This window comes from Lolium perenne, chromosome 1 (genome assembly GCF_019359855.2).
Source record: "Lolium perenne isolate Kyuss_39 chromosome 1, Kyuss_2.0, whole genome shotgun sequence".
Classification (NCBI taxonomy): Eukaryota; Viridiplantae; Streptophyta; class Magnoliopsida; order Poales; family Poaceae; genus Lolium; species Lolium perenne.
Window position 1 is genome coordinate 66,306,218 of NC_067244.2, and position 25,999 is coordinate 66,332,216.

Genomic DNA, 25,999 nt, shown 5'->3' on the forward strand with positions numbered 1-25,999 from the left:
GAACCTCGCTTATTTTTTGAATTAAACGCATGCAGCGTGTACCGCTACCGCACCAGTAACATGGCGCTTCGTAGCAGTTCCAGTTGCATGTCACTTGATAACTGGGACTCGTATAGTTTTCTGAATTAAACGGTGGCGTGTACCGCATCAGAACACAACAAGTGGTTGTTGGTTTTGCATTTCAGTGAGCGTTAAGAGAAAAAACCGTCCGATGTCTCTTGGTAATCACCCGAGAGGAGCCTGGATTTTTAGTTATCTTTTTTTTGGTGTGTGATTTGTGAAACGCCTGATTGCCAAAAAACTTTGTAATAACAAAACATGAGAGAAAAAATGATGCGCGTTTTTTTGCTCATGTTACTCTCTGTCTCTGCTTGTGTTTTATTCAGTAAGTGGATAGTTTGTGGTATGACTTGGCTTGCGTGTGGTAATCAGAACGAATCTTTCTTTGGCAAATTCGTAGTGTATGAAGCTCGTAAGCTGGCGGACAGCAGTTGGAAACTATATTGTCTTATGATTTAGGAAAGAACTATGTTTTGCAGGTCCGTGTCGAGCCGAGCTGGCTCAGCTCGGCTCGGATTCCAGCCCTACTTAGGAAAGAACTATGTTTTGCAGGGTCCGTGTCGGGCGTGCACCACCAGATAAAACTCACTGCATGGAGCGGCAAAGTGCATTGGAGAAATCTGTCAGATGTTTCGCAGAAAAACTGGGAGACAAAGTCATTGATCCCTGCCTGGGTACAACTACTGACTCGATAGGCGAGGCATAAGATTTCTACAATCTTTATTCCTGGGAACATGGATTTTGGATCAGGTACGGAAAGAGCCAGTTAAATAATTTGGAGAAGACGAAATGCATGCAGGATATAGTCTGTGGCTGCTCGGTGAGTACCTATATCGACCACTGTGAATTTGATGTTTTTTTTTCTCTGTTAGAAAAATCCGTGATGTACATTTGACTATTTGTATCCTGCTATAGGAGAAGCCAACAGGTGAAATATACTAGGTCTTTTCGTTGTGAATGCCCTACGATTTTTCACCTGTTGAGATCTGCAGACAACGGTTGGTATATCACTGAACATCGGGTGACTCACAACCATGTGCTGAGATAGACGTGCGGTGAGACAGCATTCTGGCATTTCCAAAATGATCCAGAAAGGCCTGCGCTTCTATTTTTAGGAAAAGGTATGAATCATGGGGAGGCTAATTTACTGATTGTGCAACAGAATCGCAATATGCCTATCTATGCACCGTATCCAGCCGAGTGCTGAATCTGCAAGGAGAGGACTCGGTCAGCAGCAACGCTGGTCCGGTGGCGGCAGGTGTGGCCGTGCTTGGGAACCTGGTGGACAGGAATGGTGTGGGCAATGGAGTTGCATGGCTGGCCTGGAGGTACCATTGGCCGCTGATTCCGCGGAATCAACTCGGCAGGACAATCAACAAACGCCCGGTTCTGAATAATTGTGTAGTTGTGTGGACCATGTTCTGAAATGTCAGGACAATCCTCGTCCTAATATTTCCTTTTTGTGTGTCCGAATGTATCATCGAATCTGTGGGGGTGTGAGGGAATGATTTAGGTTTGAAATAGTTTGGATTCCTTAGCAAATGTAAGTAAGGTGCCTGGGTTCCGTTACAGTTGACGAAGAACATTATGTGTGTCCACTCCTGTGAACACAGTAAGTAATGAAAATGCTAGCTGGCAGTAATTTGGACTCAATAAAAGTATCCGACCAGGGGTCTTGGTCTAGCCATTAGAGATAGAGACTAAGTTGAGCCAAGCAAAGCTTTGCTAAGAAAGCAGTCTCATGTTTTGGATAATCAGTTGGTCTCAGGTAGCCTATTTCTCCTTTCGAACTACGGAATTCGGGTTGGATATGGTGATAAGCCAAGCCTAAAACTACCATCGCTTAACCCGGTGAAGAAGAGCTTCCAATCGAATATGCTTAACAAACCCAGCCGTCGGGCTACGAGTGGGGATTTCTAGGGAGATTCAAGCTGTGGCTCCAGTAGCTTTAGTCGGCATAAGAACAAAGAACAAACTAGGTGTGTAAATTGTTTCGATGAAAATTTTGTTTATTTTGTAAGATCAAAAAAATGGAAAATGTGAGCTACTGAATTAAGGATGAATTAGTTTGGTTTGTGCGGACAAGTTGTAATCCCGTATGCAATTGTAGAAGAACACCTGTGCAGCCGTGCAGGGGATGGCGTTGCTGTGGTGTTCGCAGTGGTCCTTTTCACAGAGGTGCCAGTGCGCTGGCTGGGGCCGTGGGGCGGTTGTACGTTTAGGGGTGTTGTTTCCAGTGGCGGACGCAGGAACAAATTGAAGGGGGGGGCACACCCCCCAAAAAAATTGCGCCCCCCTCAATTGTGAAAAAAGTTTGCCAAATGAACAATTATAAGACAATTGTCAACATTGAAATTCAATACATATATGAAATATGCAGGATTGCAATACGAATAGTCCAAAACATTAAATAGAGTCTTACTAACAGAATCACAGATTATAGCATAAATAGAAAAATTACATAATTTCTAGTTTTCTACAAGCGTTAAACTACCAACTGAATCAATATGAATCATGGACAGAAATAATAGAGAAATGTATGCTAATATCAGTTTAACATAATTGATTTAACACCCGCAACGCTACAAATGATGGACAGAGACAGTCCATGGACAGAGACATAAATCAGTCCATGTGAATACTATAAATCGGTACCCAGTACATGCACTCCTTTACCAAGATGGTGTTTTCGTGGCTGCTGGAGTGCTGCGCCGCTGCGGGCCTGCGTTGACGAGCGGTGGTCAGCCGAACGCAGTATCCGGCGAGATCTAGAGCAAAGGATGCCAGCGGCAGCCGGAGGAGACGAAGAGCAGCTGCTGCCGGCGAGTTGGGGGCGGAGCTGCGGAGGGCCGAGCCGGGGGAGGGCCAAGCCGGGCTAGCCTGAAAATTTTGGGCGGAGGGCGCAAGGAGCAGCCGCCATCGGACGGCCGGAGAGCGGAGGGCGGAGGGCGGAGGCCGGAGGCCGCGGAGCCTGGAGATACGTCTCTTCCCTCGACGCTGGGGTTCGGCTGCTCACGGCCTCGCACGATGACCCTCTCTTCGTCAAAGTTGGGCCAGATCGGGGTGCCCAATTTTTTTTTCCAAATTTCTGGGTGGGCCACGGCCCCCCTGGCCCACCCGCTGCGTCCGCCCATGGTTGTTTCCACACCCACGTCCCCTATACTACAGCCCCCAAATAAAAAGTATTTTAAAAAAAATCATACGAAATAAGACTAGTTTATACAAAAGTGACTCGAATTTGAACTAAAAACTTAAAAAGAAATAAACTAGCATTGTCCCGGAAGGCGCTTAGTTGAGGTTGTCCGCGTCATCGCCACTGTCGTCCTTGTCGGAGAAGTCAAAGGAGCAGTCGTCGTCCTCCGCCTTTGACGCTAGCGGCTGAGAAGGACTGGCGAGGTCGACGAAGATCTCGCCGTGGTCCATGGCGCACCACACCTCCGACTGACGCCAGTTAAGTGTGATCTGCCGGTAGTCCTCCTTGACGGACCGACTGACGTTGAGGTGCTGCCCCGGGAACTCCTCCGGGTCATCGCCGCCACGGAAGGCCGCCTGCGCCTCCATCTCCCACCATTTCTTCTTCGTCGGTGAAGGTAGTGGTGAGTCAGCAGCGTCCTCCTCCTTGGGGCGGCGGCGTTGAAGCGACCCTGGCGTCCTCCGAGCCGGAGCGGAAGCCGGCCGCGGGTCGTCGTGGATGACGACGCCTCCCGAAGGAGGCGGATACACGGCTAAGCGCGTGCGGCCACCGACGCTCGATGAGCCGGAGCGCGAGTGGCTCGATGTCGTCCTTGTTGGCAGCCTCTGTAGCGATGGCGCCTTCGGTGCCATGCTTTGCGCCTAGGGGTAGTAGAGCGGCAGGCGCTTGGGGTCGATGATGTGGATGCGCGAGCGGTAGCCGTACTCTGCCAGCGTCACGTCGACGTCACGGCCTTGCCACCAGCCCCTGCGGCCAATGCGGTTGAAGCGGCCAGGACCGCGACCGGCCGAACGCGCGAGCTTGATGTCACGCTCTTTTTGGAAACGCCACGGCCACGCTGGGCTGTTTTGCGCGTTGCTCGGATGGCTTCGCTCGGCCAGCGTCATGTGTGGCCGCCTCTCGTCGATGAGGGCGCACATCTCCGGTCCAAGCGGTGGCGGCACGGCATAGCCGACGTTGGAGAGGTGCCACCCGTGTGGCAGCTTGAACTCCAGCGGCACCGGGATGCACTGCCAGGAGAGGACATCGGCCTCATCGAGGCTCAGCTGCAACGACCAAAGCCCGTTGCCGCCGGCCTTAACGTTGTGCGCCATCGCGAGGTGGTGGTGGATGTGTTGCGCGCCTACCGAGATTGGTAGCAGCGCCTAGGGTTGGACGACGGGGGAGAAGAACAACGTGTCGGTGGGTTTTCAAGGGCAGCGGACGTGCATTGAAGGCGCGTGGGGGAGGTGGGGGACGCCGCATGGCAAGTCGCCTCCTAGTCGCCACCGCCGTCCTTGTCGCCGCCTCGATTTCTGAGCGAAGCAACAACTGTCTAGCACGTGTTGCTTTTAGCGTGACCCATCGCCTTCTGTCATTGTCAAGGCGGTCCCACCTACGAAAATGGCAGTGGCACTTGGCACTGGCGCACCTGATTCACGCCCTTTGTCAAGTGGCCGGCACGGGTTGCCGACGTTTTTATTTGGCTCAAACCCGCGTCGGCGCTTTTTAGAACGTGACGGTGTGAGCCAAAAAATAAAATAGCGCCGGCCCCTAAATAGCTATCGGACCACTAGCGTCACAAAACATAAGGGAAAGAAACGATAAAATATATGAGCAGTTTTTCTCTGTTGCGATTTAAAAAATGTGTACAAGTCGTTGCTCCTCGCAAAACAAACAGTTCCTCGTTCAGTGTTTCTCATGCGAACGCTAAATACCAGCAGCAAATTATGGATCTGCGCCAAACAATTTTTGCCGCTAGCTCCTAGAAGGATTGTTGCGAGCGAAACATATCTATCCGCGAACAGTGATTGAACGAGTTGTCGAAACTTCAGCCAGCAAATAATTCGGCAGGAAATCACGGTCCAGGTGTCCAGGCAATCAGGTCTAGGATGTTGCCTCTCCATTTGTACCGTGCATGTCGCAACGGAAAGATACCATAAGACTAGCCACAATGGGAGTATCATAAGTAGTATCATGCATGCCATGTTGGCAAAAATCTGATGTGGCACACCATTTAATGAGGTGAGAGATGAGAGTGGTATCATAATATGATACTGTATCATAGCACGTAAAACTAGAAAACTTAATAACAAACACATCTTGTACATATATTTGCATTGAGATTTTACAAAACATTAAATATAATGATACTATGACACTATCTTATGATACTATGCATTGTGGGGGTAATATCATAAACTAGTATCATGTGCATGATACTAGTGTATGATACTTCCCATTGTGACTAGTCTAAGTGCGTTTCAGTTGGTGGGCCACCTTACTATTCCTAATTCTGGCTGCAGCTGAAAATACAACAGAAAATACACCTACCAGCACCCATCTGGCAGCAATTGATTGGCGTAAATATAAGGAGCATCTGGACCCGAGTTCCGTTTTGAGTTTCCGAAAATAAAGACCTTAATTTTGGGGATGAAGGGGTATTAATTTTCTGAAGAAAAACTGGTTGAAAGCGCTGCACACTCCCCTCCTCCCTTCCTGCCTGTGCGACGACGCTGCAGCAGGGCGAGCAGGTCCTTGCCGGCGGCCAAGGTGAGCTCACGTCCCCACTCCCTTCTAGCCCCGTCGCCCCATTTTTTTCATCTCGGTCGCCGCCCCCAAGCCCAGTTGGGTGCGCCGCCCACCCTTCCGGTCACCGACGCCGTCTCTCCTCCCGCGAGCCTTTGCCGCCAAAGAGGCCTGATTCCCTGTGCCCGATGGGTTGCCCCTCTTCCCCCGTGCGGAAGCCCTCTTTCTCTTCTTCAGTTGCTGTTGGGCCAGTAGTGAGCCAATCGAAATCATGTAGAATCGAGTACAAAATAGGATTTTTGGATCTAACTGAATCAATCTGATTCAGTTCTACAAAGAGAGCCAATGAGGTGTAAAATTATCCCAGGATGGAGCCATTCAGAATTAGGATGGATATGAGGTCACAGCAGCCACTGGAAACCTGTAGAAGCAATAGATCCCCAAAAGTGATACACTGAATCTCGATTGATCCATTCATATTTTCAGATATTAGGATGGACGAAGTCACACAAGCCGTTGAAAACCTGAAGAAGGAATGGAGCCAGGCAGTTGCGCAGCTTGAGGTGTGCGTCGCTGCAATTGAATCGTGTGGGAAGATGGGAAAAGGGACAGAAGAAGCAAGTTCTCTCCCCAGGCTGAACGGTTCTGCGCAGGATTCACTGCAGCAGCTAAACGCGCTGCAGTTCAGGCTTGATCTTCTGGTAGAGCAGCTACCCACTTTTGAAGAAGTGCAGTCTGGTAGGGCAACCTTAGGGTCATGGAAGGAAGAGTTTCAGAAGTAAGCTACTCTTAAATTCTCTAGTCTTTCCTTTACTTTGTTTCTTTCTGTAGCTTTCGTACCAATTAATATTGTGTGTTTCAGGTTGCTTTCGAATCTGAGGAATGCTAACTTACAAGCAAAATCAAACATTAAAAAAGCTGCTCAAGTAGAGGTGTGTTAATTTTCTTCATAAGTTCAGAGTATGCTCCCATTAGTTTGATTATATAACCTCAGCAATGCATGCTTGTTGGCAATTTAAGGTGATCTCACTTTCTAACCGTGCTTTCTCTAGAGGGAGCTTCTTCTGGGAGGTGGAGAAGAGTCTACCATCCGGAGGCGCAATCTACAGTAAGTTCTATAATGTGTTGGTATATCTTGGGAATATTTAAGAAGGTAGTTCCAGAATTTGTTTGATATTCGGTTCAATGTCATGTGAGTCATTGCAAGTTGGTACATCAGATCACTTGTGAATTTCAGCTCTAAGGATGCATTTGGTTTGGCATTAGGATAACTAGTTTAGCTGACCTTACCTCTGATTTTGCATTGGCAACAGACCTGGTTAGCCTAAATAAGTTTTGATCGGGTTAACTTAACCCCTCATAATCCAAGGATGTTTGGCGGGTTGATTTCTTAACCCAGTCTTTCACTCTTTATCCCTGAACCAAATATGGCCTAATCAGCTAATCTTGTAAAACTAGGTTAATGATCACTCACTGATGTTTCTGCTGACATAGAGGTATTTTGGTACATTAGCATCTTACATTCCCGTAAACTAGCAATAATAATGAATGAAAAAAATCAACTGCCTCTTGTTTGCTGGCGTAATCTCCATCTAACTGTAGTGAACAATCCATATTGACATGATTCGAGATTTAGGTAGGCTTTTAGCAGTTCCAAGCTCCTACCTTGTTTTTAATAATTTCTAATAATGAAAATCAATTTTGTTACGAAGAATTCATATCAATATGTCATTTTCTTTACTATGGAGGAATCGAATACTCACAGCATGATGAAAAACTTCAAGTAACTGATTCAATTGCAATAATTGAACATGGCAAAGAAATTGAGCAATCCTAACATGAATTGATAAAATAAAATGCTAAAAGGGAGGAATTTACGAATTTGGCCACAACTGCTGTTATTGAACGAGAAGACCCTAATTTACTCGGCCACCAGGGATCAACAAGTTTGACAGCAAAGTAGCTGCACCTACAAATACTGTGATTTGCTGTCACGATGGGCGCTTGCAAGGTGTGACAGTTGGAGATTATTATTGCTGCGACAGTTGGAGATTATTGCTGTGCACAGGGCGGGAGAGGCAGTTGGCGTGTGATGACCATGTCAGCGCAGCAGCAGCACCCGCCACGACGCATGCCATTTCATTGCTCCATCCCACATCCTTCCCCTGCTGGCAGTTTTGCTCTACCTGAGAATAGTGGCGCGTAGTGTGGGCAGCGGTGGAGGCAATGGAGTCATGATGTTACTAGCGTAACATGACCGTGTCGCGGCAGCAGCAGCACCCGCTGCCACGAATGGCATTTCAGTGCTCCATGTCACCTCCTTCACCGTCTGGCAGTTTGGCTCTACCTAGGAAATAATGTGGGCATGATGGAGGCAATGGAGTCATGGTGTTGCTAGCGTAATATGCACCGTGGTGCTCACCGGCAATATAGAGAGAGGAATGAAAGCAGTAGGTAGAAAGTGGGGAGAGTTCAAGAGGAGGGTAAGACGATTTTATTTGCTGCTCACTGGGATGCCACCCTAGTAAACTTTTGCGAGTGCAAAACAGTAACATGGCAAAACCACCTCCACACTAGCAAAACCACTCAAGCCAAAACACTGAGTGCTATGAATTATCCTGATAGAACTGAAGGGGAGGGGGGGGGGGGGGGGGGGTAAATAATCAGTTTTGTACTTCAGGTGGTTTAGTACATTTCTTTAATAGTTTGATGGGGTTAACTTATTTCTAATTTGAACTGTGAACTGTGGTCAACTACTAAGAAATTGCTTTGTTAGTGTAACCTTCTATATTATTTGGACAGGTGTCTCATCATGTAAATTACGCACTAATGGAGGAACTACCCCTTTGTATCCATTTTCCGGTCACATCCTTTCTGTTTGTATAGTGAACAGTAACTTAATGATGTAGGACAAAAGCTGGGATGACATCTGCTGCAGAAAGTATCACTGAAAGCCTTCGTCGGTCTCGGCAGTTGATGGTTCAGGTTAGCACTTTAACGTGTTTAACGGATGCCGCGGATGCTAATGATTTCTTGGCTCTAAGTTCAAAAGTAAATATTGTTGACAGGAAGTGGAAAGAAGTGCAAATACCTTGTCAACTTTTGGTATGTTTTCCTAAGTCTGTGCTCAAGTGGCTCACGTGTAATTTGTATCCTTTGTTGAAAGGTTAACTCCATGTTTTTGTTTTGATCATTCGTTCCATGAGTCAGAATCGATAAAGTAAAGGCTGTTCATATAAGTTAGTTATGTACATTTATGGTTGCACTTTCCTTACAAATGTGCTGCTACCTGGTTATTATCACGGAAGTATGGCACAGCCCTGTTCGTCTGGTCGCGCCTATGAGTTTCTGTCATAGTAATGCTGTAGTGCGATTTCAGAACTACACAATTGGAACTACGTAGGCCAAGCTGTACCTAATTTTGAAATTATGTAGATGAATCAACAAGTGTTCTCCGGAAGGCTGAAGGCGAATATCAAGGGCACCGCTCTTTGCTAATGCGTACCCGTGGTTTACTCTCCACAATGCAACGACAAGATGTTCTTGATAGGTAGGTAACCCGATCTTTTGCAAACTCAAAGCCGGCGTTATTGCCAATAGTTATATGACGTGGTCATGTAGTTTGTTCTTGGTTTCCAGTTAGACTAAAGAACTGAAACAAAATGTTCAAATGATATACCTACTACCATTGTGCTTTGCCTGGGTTGATACCAATTGCTAACTCCATCCGTTTCAGGATCATCCTGATGATTGGGTTCCTCATTTTCTCCTTGGCGGTTCTTTATATTGTCTGGAGACGTATTGGGCTGTTGGCACTGCAACGGAAGCTGGCTGATGCCATCAGATCAGGCTCAATATCAACCGAAGATGTTGTAGCTAAAGTGCAGCATGGACGTGCCCCAGCGAATCCTCTGACCGCTCCTCCGATTTATGATGAACTGTGATTAACTTCCACGATAACTTGTACATCTCGATATAGGAGCAAAGTTTACCATCAGCGTCAATTCTGCATGCTAACCTTCGAGAATTCCTAATTGGTGCCGGTTGTCTCCACTAACATTTGTCCAAAGAAGTTATATGTTGGTTTACCTGTGTGTTTACTGTATGTATATTGCTTCCATCTGAAACATGGAAGTCAAACCTGTACGGCGGAGATGCATTTGTTAATCTCTAGCATATAATCAAGTTGCCGCCAGTTGCTTGCTGTTTGAATTGGAAGAACAGATGTGAAGCCATGACCTGAGTCGTAGCGAGCCTCTGATCTGCTTTCGCTGAAGAGAAGAGCGCAATTGTCATCACCATACTCGCGCATGTAGTAGACATGTGGCTTTCCACGTCTAATCCGAACGATTGGGTGCTCTTTTTTTCCAAACAAACTTTTGTTCTAAAAAGCCGATTTACTTATCAAAAAAGCACTTTATGGGATACTTTTCCATGTCTGCCTTTCTCCAGTTGGAGAAAATACGTTATAACTATAGCACGCGTTCAGCACAAGTCAAAGAACTCTCTTATCGCGTGAAGTGAGCCTTGATGCTTGCAGTGGTACCGTGTATCGCGTGTGATGTGCATGTGTGCAGCGGACCTCTAGCGTGTGTTTCAGTTAGGACATTCATGTGTTTGTGGGCCGTTTGGTAAGTATGTGTCTTTTTTCCTTGGTAAAAGACGATTTATTACTTATAGGAAAGATACCCGTGCGTTGCTACGGCGGGTGCCTTGCAATATATCTAATCATGGGCAGCCTGACCTGAGGACTTGCCCGGAATTCCCAAGCCTGGGCCTGATGACGGGGCCGAGTCTGGCCTAGGTAGCTCGAAAAGAAGAAATAAGGAAGCGGTGCGGCATGCGGCCTAGCGGGCTTCCCTAGCCCGACAGATGCCTAGGTATATATAGTTGCAATGAGGTGACCCCTTCCAATCGTGAAGGTTCTGTTCATTTCCCAAATTATATGACGAAAAAAGTTGACCAGTACCGTGGCACACAGAGAGACTACTATGTTTTATACCGTCCATGCTGCACTTTAGCTACAACATCTTCGGTTGCTCACATAATTCTAGCCTCACTTTGCCCTTTAGTCTTAATCTTTATTTTCTACTTGATCTATATTTTAGAAAATGTTTTATACCGTGGCACACAGAGAGACTACTATGTTTATATTTTTGTACCATATACTTGAAAAATACTCCTATGTATTTGTGTCCTTCAAAACTATCTTTGGTGACTCTCCATGTAATTTTACTTTTCTTGTTTTGTTCTAAATGGATAGGTACATATGCCTGGCCTTGTGATCCCCGCAGTCGGCACACACAGGCAGATTACTATCGATCCCCTTTCTCTTTGTCCCCTTCGTTCCAAGCCGCCAGCCACTGCCTGCTCAAATTCCGGCTCACCGCCGCGAATTGACCCCATCTCCAGTTTCCTTCCATCCGCCTGCTCGGCGGCGAACGGGAGGAAGAGGGACTCAGCCAGCTTGGAGCGGAAATCGGTACCGACGCGCGGAGAGGCTGCTGGCCGTTGCGGAGGGCATGCATCGCAGGTCGTCGTCGGCTTCGTCCCCGGACCCCGGTAGAGGATACCCGCGCGATGTTGAGCGCCCCGCAGGTCTTCAGAATTCATCGCCTGCAGTTGCTCCCTCGGGCCTCGGGTGAGTTGGTGTCATTTTTTTCCGGCGGCGCTGGGTTGGTCGGGGGTTCGTTGGAATCTTTGCCCCATTGCTTTCGTTGATTCAGTGTCGGGCACCACCAAAGATCAGCGTCCATTATTCAAAGCCTTATCCGTCCGTCCGACAATGGTCTTCCCAACTCTCATCCTCTTTCCTCAAATTCGCTGGATCCAGCGTGGTTCGTTGTTCCAACACGGCTTGTGATAATCGAGGAAGCTTACCTATATAAATCGGCGGTACACGGCTTAGGGGAGCGAGGTGGGATTATTGCACAGACATAAACGTGCGTGCCCTTATTTCTAGTGCTTGTATTATACTGTAAAACAAAGCACAAAAAGTTAACTCATGGCCCAACAGCGCGGCTGCCTGGCCTAGTTCAGCTGTCGGACACAACGTGGGAGCGTGGAGAGAACCGAACGAATGGGTACGGTGGCAATTTCACGTATTATGTGATTTGGTGGGAGGGTAAAACCGTCCAAAAAAAAGTTGGACGAAAATTTTGGCAGGAACCTTAGCTCCTTTATTATTAGGTATAGATAAGATAGCATCACGAAGATGCAATTTAAAAATACTTACACCCGGCATCTGCACGCGAAGATGCACACATCCGTATAAATCTAGCAAAAATAAAATATACGAAAAACAAGGCTCGAGAAGCTATAGTAGATTGCCTATGTTGCTAGAGTAGATCATGTTGCGATCCGTGGGGAGCAAAAATATCTCTTATTGTGTAACCTTTAAAAAAAAATCTAACACGAGAACCTACGGTGACCGAACCTTGTATTTAACGTCCAATAATACTTACACACTTACGGGTAAATTCTTACGGGGAAGGGATTACGAGATGACGTGCCAATCACAGAGACGGTGCGAGCGATTTGTGTGGAACTGCCACACTCCTTTCTTTGATTCCACATATGTCGCGTAACAAAATTATGTAACAGTTTCACTCTTAAGTACAATTGGTAGTAGAGAGAACGATGTCTAGAATAGACTTAAGAGAGAATCAAGTAAAGCTATTCCGTGTGCATGCAACTTACGGTTGCTGCCTGCCCCTGGTTGTAGTAAACGTGAGGTGTGAAGGGTTTCCATGGCACGCTGGCTGAGCGATGTGTTAAGCCTACATGGCCAGAACTAGTACGTCGATTATACCAAAAGTATGGGTCTGGCTGGCTCGCTGGGTAAAGTTGAGTTGATCTGGACCCGTTGAAGACGAAGAGGTAGATGGCGCCTAACCAAAAGCCACGCACACAAAAGCCAAAAGCCGCGCAAAGGCGAAACGACCACCGGCTTGCCTTTACATGCTTTGAGAATTGAGAGGCTCGCAGACGCGACAACAACCAGATACTGAACTCAACGTAACCTGTAACCAATGCACAGTGCTCACAGTTACATGCATCTCTATAGTTCTACGCCGAAGATTTCTGAAGTAGACATTATTCATGGGTATTTTTCTATACACATCTGCGGTAGCTAGCCAAACATGGACGACCATAGATGGGACTTTACCACACTTTACCCCTCTGTTATGCACCATCTAGTGAGAATTTCACAGGAATACCCCTCTAATATACCTCATTTTCGCATTTTGCCTGTACTGTTTCGTGTGGCCAGCATGCTAGGTCGACATAGAACAATGCCTAAAACTCGGAGGACATCATCAAAGATTATGTCTAGGTTTTTCTTCTCTATGTGTTTCATTCCTCATTGTTCTCTGACAAACATGAAAAGAGGGTCTAGTGTACGTTTTTTTTTTATTTCACCCGTATGTGATGTGTGTTTGGTGTCCCATAACACAAACCCTTTTGCTAATTCCAGGTTGACCGGGAATTAAGTTAGTTTTAGATCAACTCGACAACCGTTAGATTTGCATCGTTATTTGTGCATACGAGAATTACACATGGATGTGCAATTGCATATCTTTTGCCCCAGTTGCACGTGAATTACACGTGAAACTAGGTGACCAAGAATTAAGCTAATTCTAGGTTAACCGAGAATTAGCCGCGTCGTAACACAAAATAGCCCACCCACATTCAAGCAACCCAACATATAAACTGTAGTATTAAAACAAGTATTATATATAAAAACATGAAAATCCCAAAACGAGCGAGCCGCCATGACGCATCTCCTGCCACCAGCGCCTTCCTCGAGGGAAGAGATTGACACTTTCTCGAGCAGTCGTGGCGGCGCATTGTCAAGCGAGCTTTGTGCGCACCCTCTAGAGTGAAAATATCCCTCATGCAAAATAATAATAATCGAATGATATTGGTTGTATGTGAACAAATTGACTAATCCTTTCGTAGTACATCATTTGTAAATTTGTGAATGCCATTATTTCGAAACAGAGGTAGTAACACAATTTTGAAAAGTTTGATCATGCATACATGTTTTTTTCCATCTCTCTTCCACTAGCAAAGCATAAATCTATATGTAGAAAATATCTTCCACTCAAAGCAATACAGATCTATATCTAGAAAATATCTTCCACTCAAAGCAATACAGATAAGCATGCACCCCTGTAATTGGTAACTGATTGGCAACATGACACATCAGCTACGTTTGTGCACAGACGAAGCCATGCTAGTGCTAGATAGAAAAAGCAAAAGCTCGGTTGGCATAATTGAGCAACCCCATGTACGTTGTTCGGGGCAAAAGCTCACGCACACCCTCCTTTGCTTGGCACCCTACCAGATCCTTGTTCAGGGAACAAGACAAGAATCGTACGGCTGGCGTGAAGTGATCTGACCAGATATACTGTACGTGTCGGTGCATATAAGTCGCGCCGTAGATGCGCACATGCACTACAACATTATCTTGAAGACGCTGAAAAATTAGATTTCGGAGTTGCTAGAAGGCAAGCGTGGCTGATATCTTGCATGTTTTAGCCACCATGTGTTTTTTTTTTACAGATTTGCTAATTCTCAGCTAGGTGAAAACTGGATTAGTGACCTTATTCAGGATCACGGTGGGCATTCGGGTTTACCCAAAATTTTCTGGTCGGGTCGGGTTTCTAATACCAGCACCCGATGTTCCCTCAAAATTTCTAAGACCCGACAAATCAGGTACCCGAAAAATCGGGTCTGGGTCCGGATAGTTTGGGTTCGAGGCTCGGATTTCGGTTTTATGCCCACCGTGAATTCATGGTTGGATCATTGTTCCAAGATTTGTGCCGGTGGGCACCACCCTACCTTATCTCTTCCCCATACCGGGGTGGGGGGGTGCCGGCGGTAGAGAAGATGGGAACGTGGCTTATGAGGGATGTCCAGAGGTGGTGGTGGACCAACAGAGGAGGAGCTCCAGTCAAAAGCCGTTGTGGCAGGGAGGACATCGGTGTCTTGGGGGGGGGGGGGGGGGGGGGGGGTATAAGAAAGGAGGAAAGCAGCGGTGATGTCAGTCAGTCGACGGAGAACTAACCTAATTCTCCGCTCCGCCTTAGGGGACTCTTTTGTTTATTAGTTTTGTATGTATTTGTTGCAACTGCACTTTCTATCCGAAATTCAAAGCCCGTATAGAGATTATTAAGATCATTTTTGTACTCCAGGTCCATTAGACATGAAACACTTGATTCTAAGGCGAACCATAGCATTCGTTCGTGATGGCTCGCTGACGGCATGCATCTCGGCCGGCCGTCGCCGTCCATGCATCCATGCATGCAACCAGAGTACTCCAGTACCACACGATCACGACGTGACACTCGGTGCGTATATGCAAATTAAAGCAAAGCTAGCCGCCGACGATCAGACGGCCGGATCAACAAGCTATAATACCTAGCTACGGCGCGCAGCTAGCTACACTCCGGCGTGGCGACGGAGTGCTGCAACCGTAGCTGCTCGTAGAACCTCTGGATGAAGTCGTCGCACTCGGCGTCCACGCGCTCGTTGCTGCCGCCCTCCGGCACGACTGGGAACGGCGAGTCGGTGACGCGCAGCGGCCGGACGCCGGCGGGGCTGCGGCCCAGGATCCACGCCACCATCGGGGACGGCGTCGCCGTGGCCACCCCTGCCACCGCTGGCGTGGCCCTTCCGGACTCGACGTCGGCGCTCATCATCTCGAACGCGCGAGCCACCGCGGCGGCGTCCAGGCCTCCGTAGTCGCCGCGGCCACGCCCGCCTCGGCCCTTGAAGGGGAAGAGCCCGTAGTACTGCGGGTAGGATGGCGTGGTGGTGCAGCTGAACTCCACCTCCCGCGCGCGGTGCCCGTAGAAGGACGCCATGGTGGAGGTGGAGGAGGAGGCGGCGATGTGATGGCCGCCGGAGGTAGGGTGGACGAGGAGGCCGCGGAGCGCACGGCCGGCGAGCTTGCCGCGGCCGACGAGGAGGTGCATGTCCATCATGAGGCGCTTGCGACCCAGGCCGCGGCGCAGCATGTGGCAGACGGCGAGCACGACGTGCCACAGCCGCCGCGCCAGCCCGGGCTCCATGGGCCGCCGCGCCGGCGTCCTGGCAAGATCCATTAGTTTGTCCTAGTGATTTGAGTTGAAAGCCCTCCCAAGGGTGGTGTTGATGTAAAGCAACAAAGATAAACCGTGACACCTGACAGGTTAAGGAAGAGTGAGGGGAGTGGTTAGCTTAAGGGCTGAGCTAGCTTATCTGGAGATGACGGAATGAGCAGGCAAGGGGAGGAGAGGAGGAGGTTTATAGGGAAAGAAAAGCTTCAAGGGCCCTACTCAAACACAACTTAATATGGAAGCAAGGCTTTTGTAATTTATAACTTACGCCATGTTGTTGCTGTTGTCACTTGTTTCTGCTTGGAATTGACGACGCTAGCTGTTGTTCATAGTTTCATACTGGCATTGGTTCCTTGTTGATGTCTCATCAAATGAATTTACAGTGTTACTACTTGCTGATCTGGCTTAAGGTTTGGCTGCAATGACAGTGATCTCTACCAAAGAAGTAGTAGCTGGTTTGGTGAGGTCTTCTGATCTTTTTGTTGGTATGTAAGAATGCGAAACTGATCCAAAAGAAACTAATATGAAACAATTGTGGGAGTAGTTAACTTCCAAAGCGTCCTTGCGTTGTCAAGTTTTAAAGAGGTGACCTTTTGTGACTGCGAATGCGCTTGACCATGTCGTTGGAGGAAATTTAGACCTAGGCGAGAATGACGGCCGGCGGCTGGAAAAAAATACGACATAGGACAAGCTGAACATGTCAATGATGTGGCAAGAAAGAAGAAACACTACTGCATGACCTCCTTCTCCCAGACAGGGTCAATTCGAAATGTTTGGAAGTTTACTCTCGTCGGTGGATTCATGTTCAAATTTAGAGCATCTTCAGCCGTTGGAGCCCCGGGGCACAATCCGGATGAAAATTGATCCGGATTGGATCTATTTTTGGCATGGGAAGCAACGATTTTTCAGTCGTCCCGGAGATTTTGTGCGGATCAGAGCGCGGAATCTTCACTGACACGCGGGCCAGAGCACGAAAACGAGAAGCTGGGGACGTGACTGGACCGTTTTCGTTCGTCCGAATGAAAAAAAGTGGTCGTGGGACCTTCCCGGGGAGATGGCTGGAGATGCTCTTAACATCCTTATTTTCATAGTTGGATGGATGTATTCTACTAGGAGTATGCTATCGATTTGAGATTATGAGAACTGACCGTTTGATGCATGGTTTACGCTGGATACATGCATTTACTTTCAAATGAAAGGCTGAAAGCCAAAAATAAATATCTCTGAGTGGCTAGAAAGTACATCAATAATAATGGGTATTTGATAGTATAATTAAAAGAATAAGAAAACCTGTTCTTGCGCAAATAGTCTACAACATTTAAAGTCCAGATAAAGTTCAAATGGGGCTAGCCAGGTGAGTATACATGCATATTATAAATTGTGAACTCAACACCAATACAAGCTATAGGACGCATTCTCATGGATCTTGGTCAAAAGACGAGATACACAACGCCGGTTTTGTGCTCCGTGTTTAGCAAAAGCCAAGCTTAAATTCCTTAGAGAGCAAGTGAGGAATTTCTTCCCTTCCTTTTTCTCCTTTCCTTACTTGGATGCTTGTATTGTTGATTTCTTGGCTTTGGCTAAAGCATGGTCATCGATCAGCTCGGAGCTCAAGGCCATGACCATGGCTTTCCAAAGGCTGATGCTGCTTTTGTTGTGTGGAATTACAGTTGTGTACTGCTGGCAGGTTACCTTGCCAAGACTTCAAAACTGCGTGAAGTAATTAACAATGGTTAGAAATGGAAGAACTTTTTCAGATACTTGGGATGGGGGTCCCAAATTACTGTCCTAAATCAAAAGGTAAGCTCAGCTTTAGTGGACGATAACACAGTAACTTGGTGACTTTAGAGGTAGCTTCTATGTCACGTCCCACATGTATACATAATACATGTCAGATTCTTTATGTGGGTCTCAAAGTATCAGAAAGATCACATATGCGAGTCTGTCATGGCAACACACCAATATTAATCGCCCTTGCATGGACAATGCACTGATAACAATGGGCGTATATTAGCAGGAGCTGATGGGCGGAAAGAGCCCCTGCCTTGCAGGCCCAAGGGCAGTTGACTTCGACTGTTGAATACCACATGGATGCCTAATAAGAAAAATTTGTGTAAATATTTATAGGAACTAGTTTCTGAACTGCGCTGTTGTACGCTAATGTATTTCTTATTACCCTTTTCAACCTCTCATTCTACTTTGTTAACATTTTTCGTTGTCTTGCCTTTTTTTTCAAAATGGGGGTATACCCCGGCTTCTGCATCATGACGATGCACACGGCCCTTTATTAGAATAAGGTTCAAGAAAGTATTATTTACAACTCACGCATCACCGAGGATTGATACAAGAACCAACCATAAAAAACAAACCATACTATGACTACAAATCAACATAGCCTTCTAGTATGTCGCCAACCAGTCTGGCACAAGATATCCTGAGCGACCATTAGGAGCCGTGTGCATCCAGAAGCCATGGCATCCCGCTGCCCCTCCGGGGAAAGTAGGGCCCAGAGCTGGACCCAATGGGAGACCTTGTGAATAACCTGCAAGAAATGAAAAGATACTTTTTTTATTAAAAATTATATCATTTCTGGCCCTCCAAATAGACCAACATAAAGTAGAAACCCCAATCCGGATAAAAGCCTTAGATTGGCTATCTGCTCCATTTCACCAATTACCAAACATATTAGTAATATTGGTGGGAGGTGGAAGATCATAAGTGAAATTAACCGTACACCATAAGAGCTTAGCTAACGGACATTCAATAAAAAGGTGTTGAATGGTCTCATGTTCCCCACAGAAAACACATTTTGTACATCCATTCCAATGACGTTTAGCTAAATTATGCTTGGTTAACAGTACTTTATTACTCATAAACCACATAAAAATCTTAATCTTAAGCGGTATTTTAACCTTCCAGAGATACTTTCTCAAAAAAGGGGTATGGTCACACATAAGATCTTCATACATCGACTTGATGGTAAACACCCCATTAGATGCCAACTTCCAAACAAAACGATCATCCTCATTATTCAAAGTAACCATCATGAGTTTCCTGCATAATTGTAACCAGGAAGTCCATTTACTACCACTCAATACCATTTGGAATGTAATATTCAAAGGTGGTTGGGCAAGCACCTGTGCAACTGTTACATTCTTATGATGTACAATATTATACAAGGATGCATATTGCTGAGCCAAAGAAGTATTTCCTAACCAGGTATCTTCCGAGAAGCGGATGGTCCTACCATTACCCACTTTGAAATATCCCCTTGAAAAAACTCTTGTTTGACCTCCATCAATCCTTTCCAAAATGGGAAATCAGTAGGCTTAGCTTGAACCTCTGATAACATCTTCTGTCTTAGGTATTTGTTATGTAACAACTCTTGCCACACCTCGTCTTCGTTAAGAAGTTTAAAGAGCCATTTACTCAGTAAATATCTATTTTTGATTTCGAGAACCTCAATACCTAATCCCCATTGATCTTTGGATCGACATACAATGTTCCATTTCGTAAGCCGGTATTTCTTTTTTGTTTTCGTCGGACTGCCAAAAGAACCTAGATCTATAGAAGTCCAAATGTTTCCTTACCCCAACAGGTATTTGCAGGAAAGACAACATAAACATCGTTAAGCTAGTTACTACTGAATTAATAAGAACTACTCTATCACCATAGGATAGTAACTTCCCTTTCCAGCATCCTAATTTACTCTCAAACCGAGTTTCCACCGGATACCAATCCGAATTCCTGAGTTTTTTTTTTTGTAATGGATTGGAATACCCAAGTATCTAAAGGGGAGTTGTCCAGCATCACATCCAAAGATCTGCTTATACTGATCCTCCTCCTCCTTTGCTTTTTCAAAACAAAAAAATCTCACTTTTATGGAAGATAATCTCCAGGCCCGATAACTCTTCAAAGAGGCACAAAATTAATTTCATATTAACTGCTTTATTAAGGTCGTGTTTCAAGAATAGGATAGTATCATCTGCGTATTGTAATATAGAGAGCTCCCTCAACTAAATGAGGAATTAACCCTCCGACTTGACCATCCTCTTTTGCTCGTTTAATTAGGATGGCAAGCATATCCACTACAATATTGAAAAGCATGGGAGATAAAGGATCCCCTTGCCTTAGACCTTTCTTTGTCTGGAAATAATGACCAATATCATCATTCACCTTCACGCCAACACTCCCTCCTTGGACAAACTGTTGCACTAATCTACCCCATTCTGGAGCAAAATCTTTCATTCTCAAAGTTTGTTGTAAAAAAGGCCATTTCACCTTATCATATTCTTTTTCGAAGTCGATTTTAAATAACACCCCATCCATTTCTTATTATGTAGCTTATGGATTGTTTCATGAAGTATGACTATTGCCTGGCCTCTTCATGGTGAAGACTCACCTTGCATACCCTATCTTCTGGCACTCTTACTCTTCGTTTGTAATTATAGGGTCGGATGGCCATTATTTAGAGCATCTCCAACATGCGCGCTATATCGGCCGCGCTGCAAAAAACGGCCGGTATACCGCGCGCGGGGGGGAATCAGGCGCTCCAGCAGGCGCGGTAAACGGCGTGATGCTGTAAAAATTTAAGAGCGCGCGGCGTTTTGCACAAACCGGAGCGGCATATCTGACGCGTCGGCTACAGCGCGCGGCATCGCTCGTCCAAGCGCGTTAAAACCCCTGCGCTGAAACTTCCCCTTCCGCGTCGCCACCCGAGCGCCCAATCCATCGTCTCCGCGCGCCGCCGGCGAAATCCTGACGATGGACGACCCCTCCGGCAACCCACCAACCCCTCCCTACTCCGTCCCACCCTCCGCCGCCGCCGCTTCCGCCGCGCCGCCGCCAAACCCTAGCGGCGGCGCCGACGGCGGCAATGCAACGGCTGCTGTGCGCGCGCTCTTCGTCCCACCGCGCGGGCGCTGCACGCAGGCGCAGCCGCCGCGCAGATGGCAGCCGCGCAGGGCGCCAGCAACGCGCGGCCCGCGCCGAGGAGGGGGAATGCGCCGTCAACCAAACGGTCGCACATCGGTGCCACCTCCGTCACGCCGCCGAAGAAAGCGAAGGCGCCCGCCACCTGCCGGCCGCAGCCTCCTCCTCCGACGACGAACCAGACGCCTCCTCCTCCTCCTCCGACGACGAACCAGACGCCTCCTCCTCCTCCTCCGATGACGAACCAGCCGGCGCCTCCGTCCGGCAACCGTGTGGGCGCACATACGGTGCATGATGAAATGCCCGAGAGGTAAAAACACTACTTTTCGTCGAAATTGTAGTTTAGACGCATACCTAGCCGTATAGTAATGAATTTCATTGCAATGTAGAGTCGATGATGCGACATTCATGGAGACAATGAATGTTGGATCCTCGTTCATGCATGATGAAGCCGCTGATGGAGAGGAGGAATATGAGGATGTTGATGAGGAAGGAGAAGGGTTGATTGAACCTCGCCATCCCGGTCGGACCGCCAACTACACCATAGCGGAGGACAAGTTGCACTTTTTGTCATTTGTTTCATGAATTATGTGTGATTATTTGATCTTTGTGAATGCAAAATAGTCTAGAAAAATGTTTTCCGCGCCCGCGCGCGCTGTATTTTGCCGCGCCCGGCGGAGGACCATTTTTTCAGCCCGCGCACGCGCTGCATATTAGCGCGTCCGGTGGAGGAAAAAACGGCACAACGCGCGCTAGCTGTTTACCGCGCGCAGAATCCGAGTTTTAGCGCGCCGCGATATAGCGTGCCTGTTGGAGATGCTCTTAGCTGTAACGGAAATATTTTGCCTCGTTTTGAATTAACCGTAATAGCATACAGAAACCCTTTGTTTCTAATGCCACGTCAAGTTGCACCATCAAAATATTTCTGCTAACACAACAGCATAAAATGCATAAAAGGGTAAAAGCAGTTTTGCAAACGCTCTACATAATATATAGTACATTCTTGACATATGTCCAGTCTAAATCATAATGGATGTACCAAGAATCATTGACACAGGCAAACCGAAGTGTCACATCAGATTTCGTCTGGATTTTGATTAGTATATCTGATCCATCCTATCCAAAGCAAACCAATTACAGATTTTCTATGTGACGCTGGAGGCTAACTATGTGCGTGCGGTAGTAGGTCTGGGTGGGCGCGAATGCAAGTTGCATCATGGTGCTCCCCAACACGGCGTCCCCGGTGGTGGTCGAAATCGAAAACAAAGCACCTATAATCAAAGCCACAACACAGACAAAAGCCAACCCACAGTCCCTAATTTTATGCACTTTTGCCAAACCTGGCCTCTTTGCCTTTTCTCCCCCCGTTGTAGTGGGCTGCGGTTTATCTACCTAGCTAGTTGTATCACTTGGCAATTGGCGACTGCACAAGCTTACTCAATGATGCTCCATGGAGCTCCTATGACCTGTCGTGGTAGCCACGGATGCTAGAACAGTGATCGTACTGAGAAGACAACGCTATCCTTAAGTATCGTCAGGGTTTTGGGCGATTTCAGGCACCAATGTTTAGGATTTTTCTTTTGAGATGGCAATGTTTAGGATTGTGAAGATGCTGGTTTTGCCACTGGGGCAGTACACACATGCTTATGTGGCGGTACAGATAAGGGGAAGATATTCATTTGCATATTGTGCGACTTTATTGGTTGTGTTCTTTCTTTGTTACCCACTTGATCGAATTCATGTAAATAGCAAGGTGTTGTGACCTGGAACTTGTCAACTAAGAACATCGATTTTGGCGACCATGATCTATTTTGTTGGTTTGGTCTTTACAAAAAAAAGGAGGCATGAAGACGAGAAAAGGTACATAAAGCAACATGCACATTTCTGTTTGAGAAGTCCAACCATAGGGCCAGATTCTTACGCAAGTAATAGCCTCTTCTTAAGAAATTTAACATGCATGAATGGCAATCATGCAATGTGTGTTCAGTTACTTCTTTGTTCTTCATGGGATGGTGCCATGGCACTAGCAGAGTCGATTGTAAAGATGCAGCTGGTTTTGCCACTGCGTTTGGCACTACATATGCTTGATTAGGCGGTGGTAAAAAAACGTAAGACCATACGTTTGCATTGTGAACGACTTTATTGGTTGCTTCTTCCATTGGTTATCCACTTGATCAAATCGTGTAGCTATTTGTTGTGACCTGGAAGGCTGGAACTTCGTGTCAACTATGAACTTCAATTTTGGCGACCATGATGTACTTTCTTGGTTTGGCCTTTACAGAAAGGAGGCATGAAGAAGAAAGCAAAGGTACATAAAGAAACATACACATTTTTGTTTCTTGATGCAACCATCTGATCTTCTCCGGTTTTTCATTGAGAAGTCCAACCATAGAGACAGACTCTTAAGCAACTAATAGCCTCTTCTTAAGCAAATTAACATGCATGAACGGCTATCATGCATGTGTTTTCAGTTACTTGATTGTTTCATAAGCTGATTTCATGGCACTGGCAGTTTCGAGCGATATGATTAATTTCTTAACTGTGTGCAAGATAATGCAATTACACTCACCAAATGAAGCTATGGTTGTTCATGTACCATTGATTAACAATCTTCCTCCAAGCAGGCAGTTCTTGTCATATAGTAGATGTATATTAAGGAAAAAGAAAGAATTGTCGTAATGTTTAGCTAGTTGTTCGATTGAGCTTATCCATAGCCTTCACTTAATCTGGTAAGGACACATTTGGAAATAAACTAACAAGGCCACTTTGCTCTTTATGCAAGTATATTCTGGTGTTGTGGTGCTCACTGCTTTCTGTCTTGCTTTTCCCTGTTTCAGACTAAATTACTACCACACTAGCTAGCTCCTTCCTGCGGTGGGTTTGGTTGGGCCTGCCTTTTCTTCATATCCTAATTATGGCGCCATTAGCCAGGCAATATTGGAATTTAGTTGTCGTATATGAAATCATGCACTTCTGAATATAAATACCATGTTCTGCTACACTGGAGAACATAGCTACATTGTTTTAGTAAGGCCACAGGCGAACTCCTCAGGTTGTGGGGGCACTGTTAATTCTTAACCCTCACCATCAAAATCTCAAAGTACTTTCACATACGCAGCAATCCCATTGTGCTCTCTCCACTAGTAAAAAGAGGATGGAAAAGGCTGCCATCTTTAATGCATATACATAGATATCCTTCTAGCTTCTTTAATTAGTTTCTTCACTCCACTAGTAGTAGCTAGGCAAAACTGCAAAAGATAGGGCTAAAAAATAATGTTTGCTACAACAACGCTAGCCTAGTTACACATACTGTAGGTTTGTAATCTCGTCAACAATTGCCGAATTACAAGCAGTGGAGTGGCTATATATATGTACCCTAATGTTTCCTCTTTTTTGTAACAGTGAAAACGCGCAGACGACAACAACTCAGGCAATACAAACCTGCTTTAGCTCACAAGCTGTCCTATCTAAATTCCAACTCGGTCGCCTAGCCAGCGCCGCCAACATAATTTCAGGCTAGCCGCTACTTCTTCAGTTTTTGCGCTTTGTATTCTTGCGTCCTCTTGGCTGCCTTGGCACCTTCCTCTAATACTCCACGCCCACACACATTTCAGTATATTCTCAAGTTTTCCTTTTTGTGTTGCACATCATCAGTTATTTTTCCTGAGAAACGAAAACACAATGCATTATATATTTCACCATCCTTGTTTGAGTGAATTTTTTTATGGTAAAAGACAACACACTACCAGTTGCTTAAAATGAAGCAAAGTTATGTACAAGAGGGCCCCAAATGAGGCGGAAAAAAGAAGGCCGTATCCAAAGTACTACTACAAGGCCCGGTATCCACATAGCCAAAGTTCTAGAGAGATTTGGCCCACACCTTGTCTTCTTTTGCCAAATGGTCTGTAATCAGGGGAAAAAGGATACATAAATAAAGGGCAAAAGAGGAAACAAATACGTGGAGATGGATTGAATGGCCACATGATCTTTGATTTCATCGATCTTGTTTTTTTAAAACCGCACTAATGATATTTTTTAATGGTACATCACTAATATCTCTTCTAATGTTTAGCTTGACTTTTTCAGTTAAGCACATCTCGTTGGAGTTTTGGCAGCTCCGAGGACGGAGAGGTAAACTCATCATAAGTCATTTAGTTTATGACATCACTCCCTCTCCACGCCTCTCCCTCCCGGGTCGCTCCCCCTCGGGCGCCTCCGGAGGAGATCCATCTACCCTGACCTCGTCCTTCTCCACGCCTGCCCCGGCCAGGCCGTTGCCGTCGCCTGCGGTGGCAGCGCCCGACCCACTAAATGGTGGAGGGCAGAGGAGGCGGCAAGTCCGGCGGCGTATCTGGGCGGGGAGGTGCGGCGGCGGGTGAGCTTGGCGCGGCGGAGGAGGCAACAAGGCGACGGGATGCGGGACGCCGGCGGTTGGGCGGCGGCGCGACGATCTAGCGGCGGCGCGGGTCCGATCTGGGCCTAGAGAGCCTGGTCGTTCTGCTTCGGACCATGCAGCGCTGCTGGGTTCCTGGCCGGGGATCGCAACCTGCTGCCGAGTTTTCTTCTCTGCAGTCGCCATGGGCTTGGCGGCGACGGCTTAGCAAGGCATACCTGTTTTGTCGTCGTCGGGCGGCGGATGGCGGCGTGGGGGCCTGTTCGTCCGCGTCGAAGAATAAAGGTGGTGGTTCTAGGATTCTTCTCGGACCAAGTTTGAAGATCTGTCGGATGCTTGTTTCAACGGGTGGATTGTCATGTTCCGGAAGGCCCTGCCGACGAAATTCATTGTGCGAATAATGCCTGAAGATTGCTGGATTGGGTGGTTTTGGTCGTACGCACCCATGTTTTTATCTGGCCGTTTGGTTTTAGAGGGGGCGCTTCGAAACTCTGTTGGCTGTTAATATCATGGAGCTTGTTTTCTTTCCATGGTGCTAGCGGAGAAGATCATCAAGCCGAGATCGATGGAATAGCTATGATGGTCGGATCTTGGTGCTGAGGTGGAATTGACTTGGCGGTTCGTGACTTGTAACAACGACTGGTATGCGAAGGCGACTGCACAGGAGAAGTTCAGAGTCTTATCTTTCAGGGTGAAAATCTAAGGTCTGGCCTTAATTGGTTGTGCCAATCAATGTTTTTGTTGAAGGCATTGTTTTGAGAGAGATGACTTTCTTCAGGGTGAAAACCTAAGATCTATGATCGGGCG

At 46.7% G+C, this 25,999-nt stretch overlaps 2 protein-coding genes and 1 long non-coding RNA gene across 3 annotated transcripts in view; 2 read left to right on the plus strand and 1 right to left on the minus strand.

The window, feature by feature from the left end:
- The window catches only part of LOC127295813 (uncharacterized), a 2,378-nt gene extending 690 nt beyond the window's left edge, over nucleotides 1-1,688 (plus strand). Inside the window, exon 3 of the long non-coding RNA XR_007848108.2 lies at nucleotides 613-1,688. This is a non-coding gene — a long non-coding RNA (uncharacterized lncRNA). The remainder of the gene's footprint in view (nucleotides 1-612) is intronic.
- Nucleotides 1,689-5,628: 3,940 nt separating this feature from the next.
- Nucleotides 5,629-9,956, plus strand: LOC127295822 (uncharacterized). Its single transcript, XM_051325816.1, has 8 exons — nucleotides 5,629-5,785; nucleotides 6,248-6,539; nucleotides 6,624-6,693; nucleotides 6,814-6,869; nucleotides 8,671-8,746; nucleotides 8,830-8,866; nucleotides 9,197-9,311; nucleotides 9,498-9,956. The coding sequence occupies exons 2-8, from the start codon at nucleotides 6,256-6,258 to the stop codon at nucleotides 9,703-9,705; spliced, it is 846 nt and encodes a 281-aa protein (XP_051181776.1). The 5' UTR covers nucleotides 5,629-5,785; nucleotides 6,248-6,255; the 3' UTR covers nucleotides 9,706-9,956.
- A 4,977-nt stretch (nucleotides 9,957-14,933) lies between these two features.
- LOC127295828 (uncharacterized) lies at nucleotides 14,934-16,041 on the minus strand. Its single transcript, XM_051325819.1, has one exon. It carries the CDS (start codon nucleotides 15,871-15,873, stop codon nucleotides 15,205-15,207), a length of 669 nt encoding a protein of 222 aa, XP_051181779.1. The 5' UTR covers nucleotides 15,874-16,041; the 3' UTR covers nucleotides 14,934-15,204.
- Nucleotides 16,042-25,999: the final 9,958 nt, after the last annotated feature.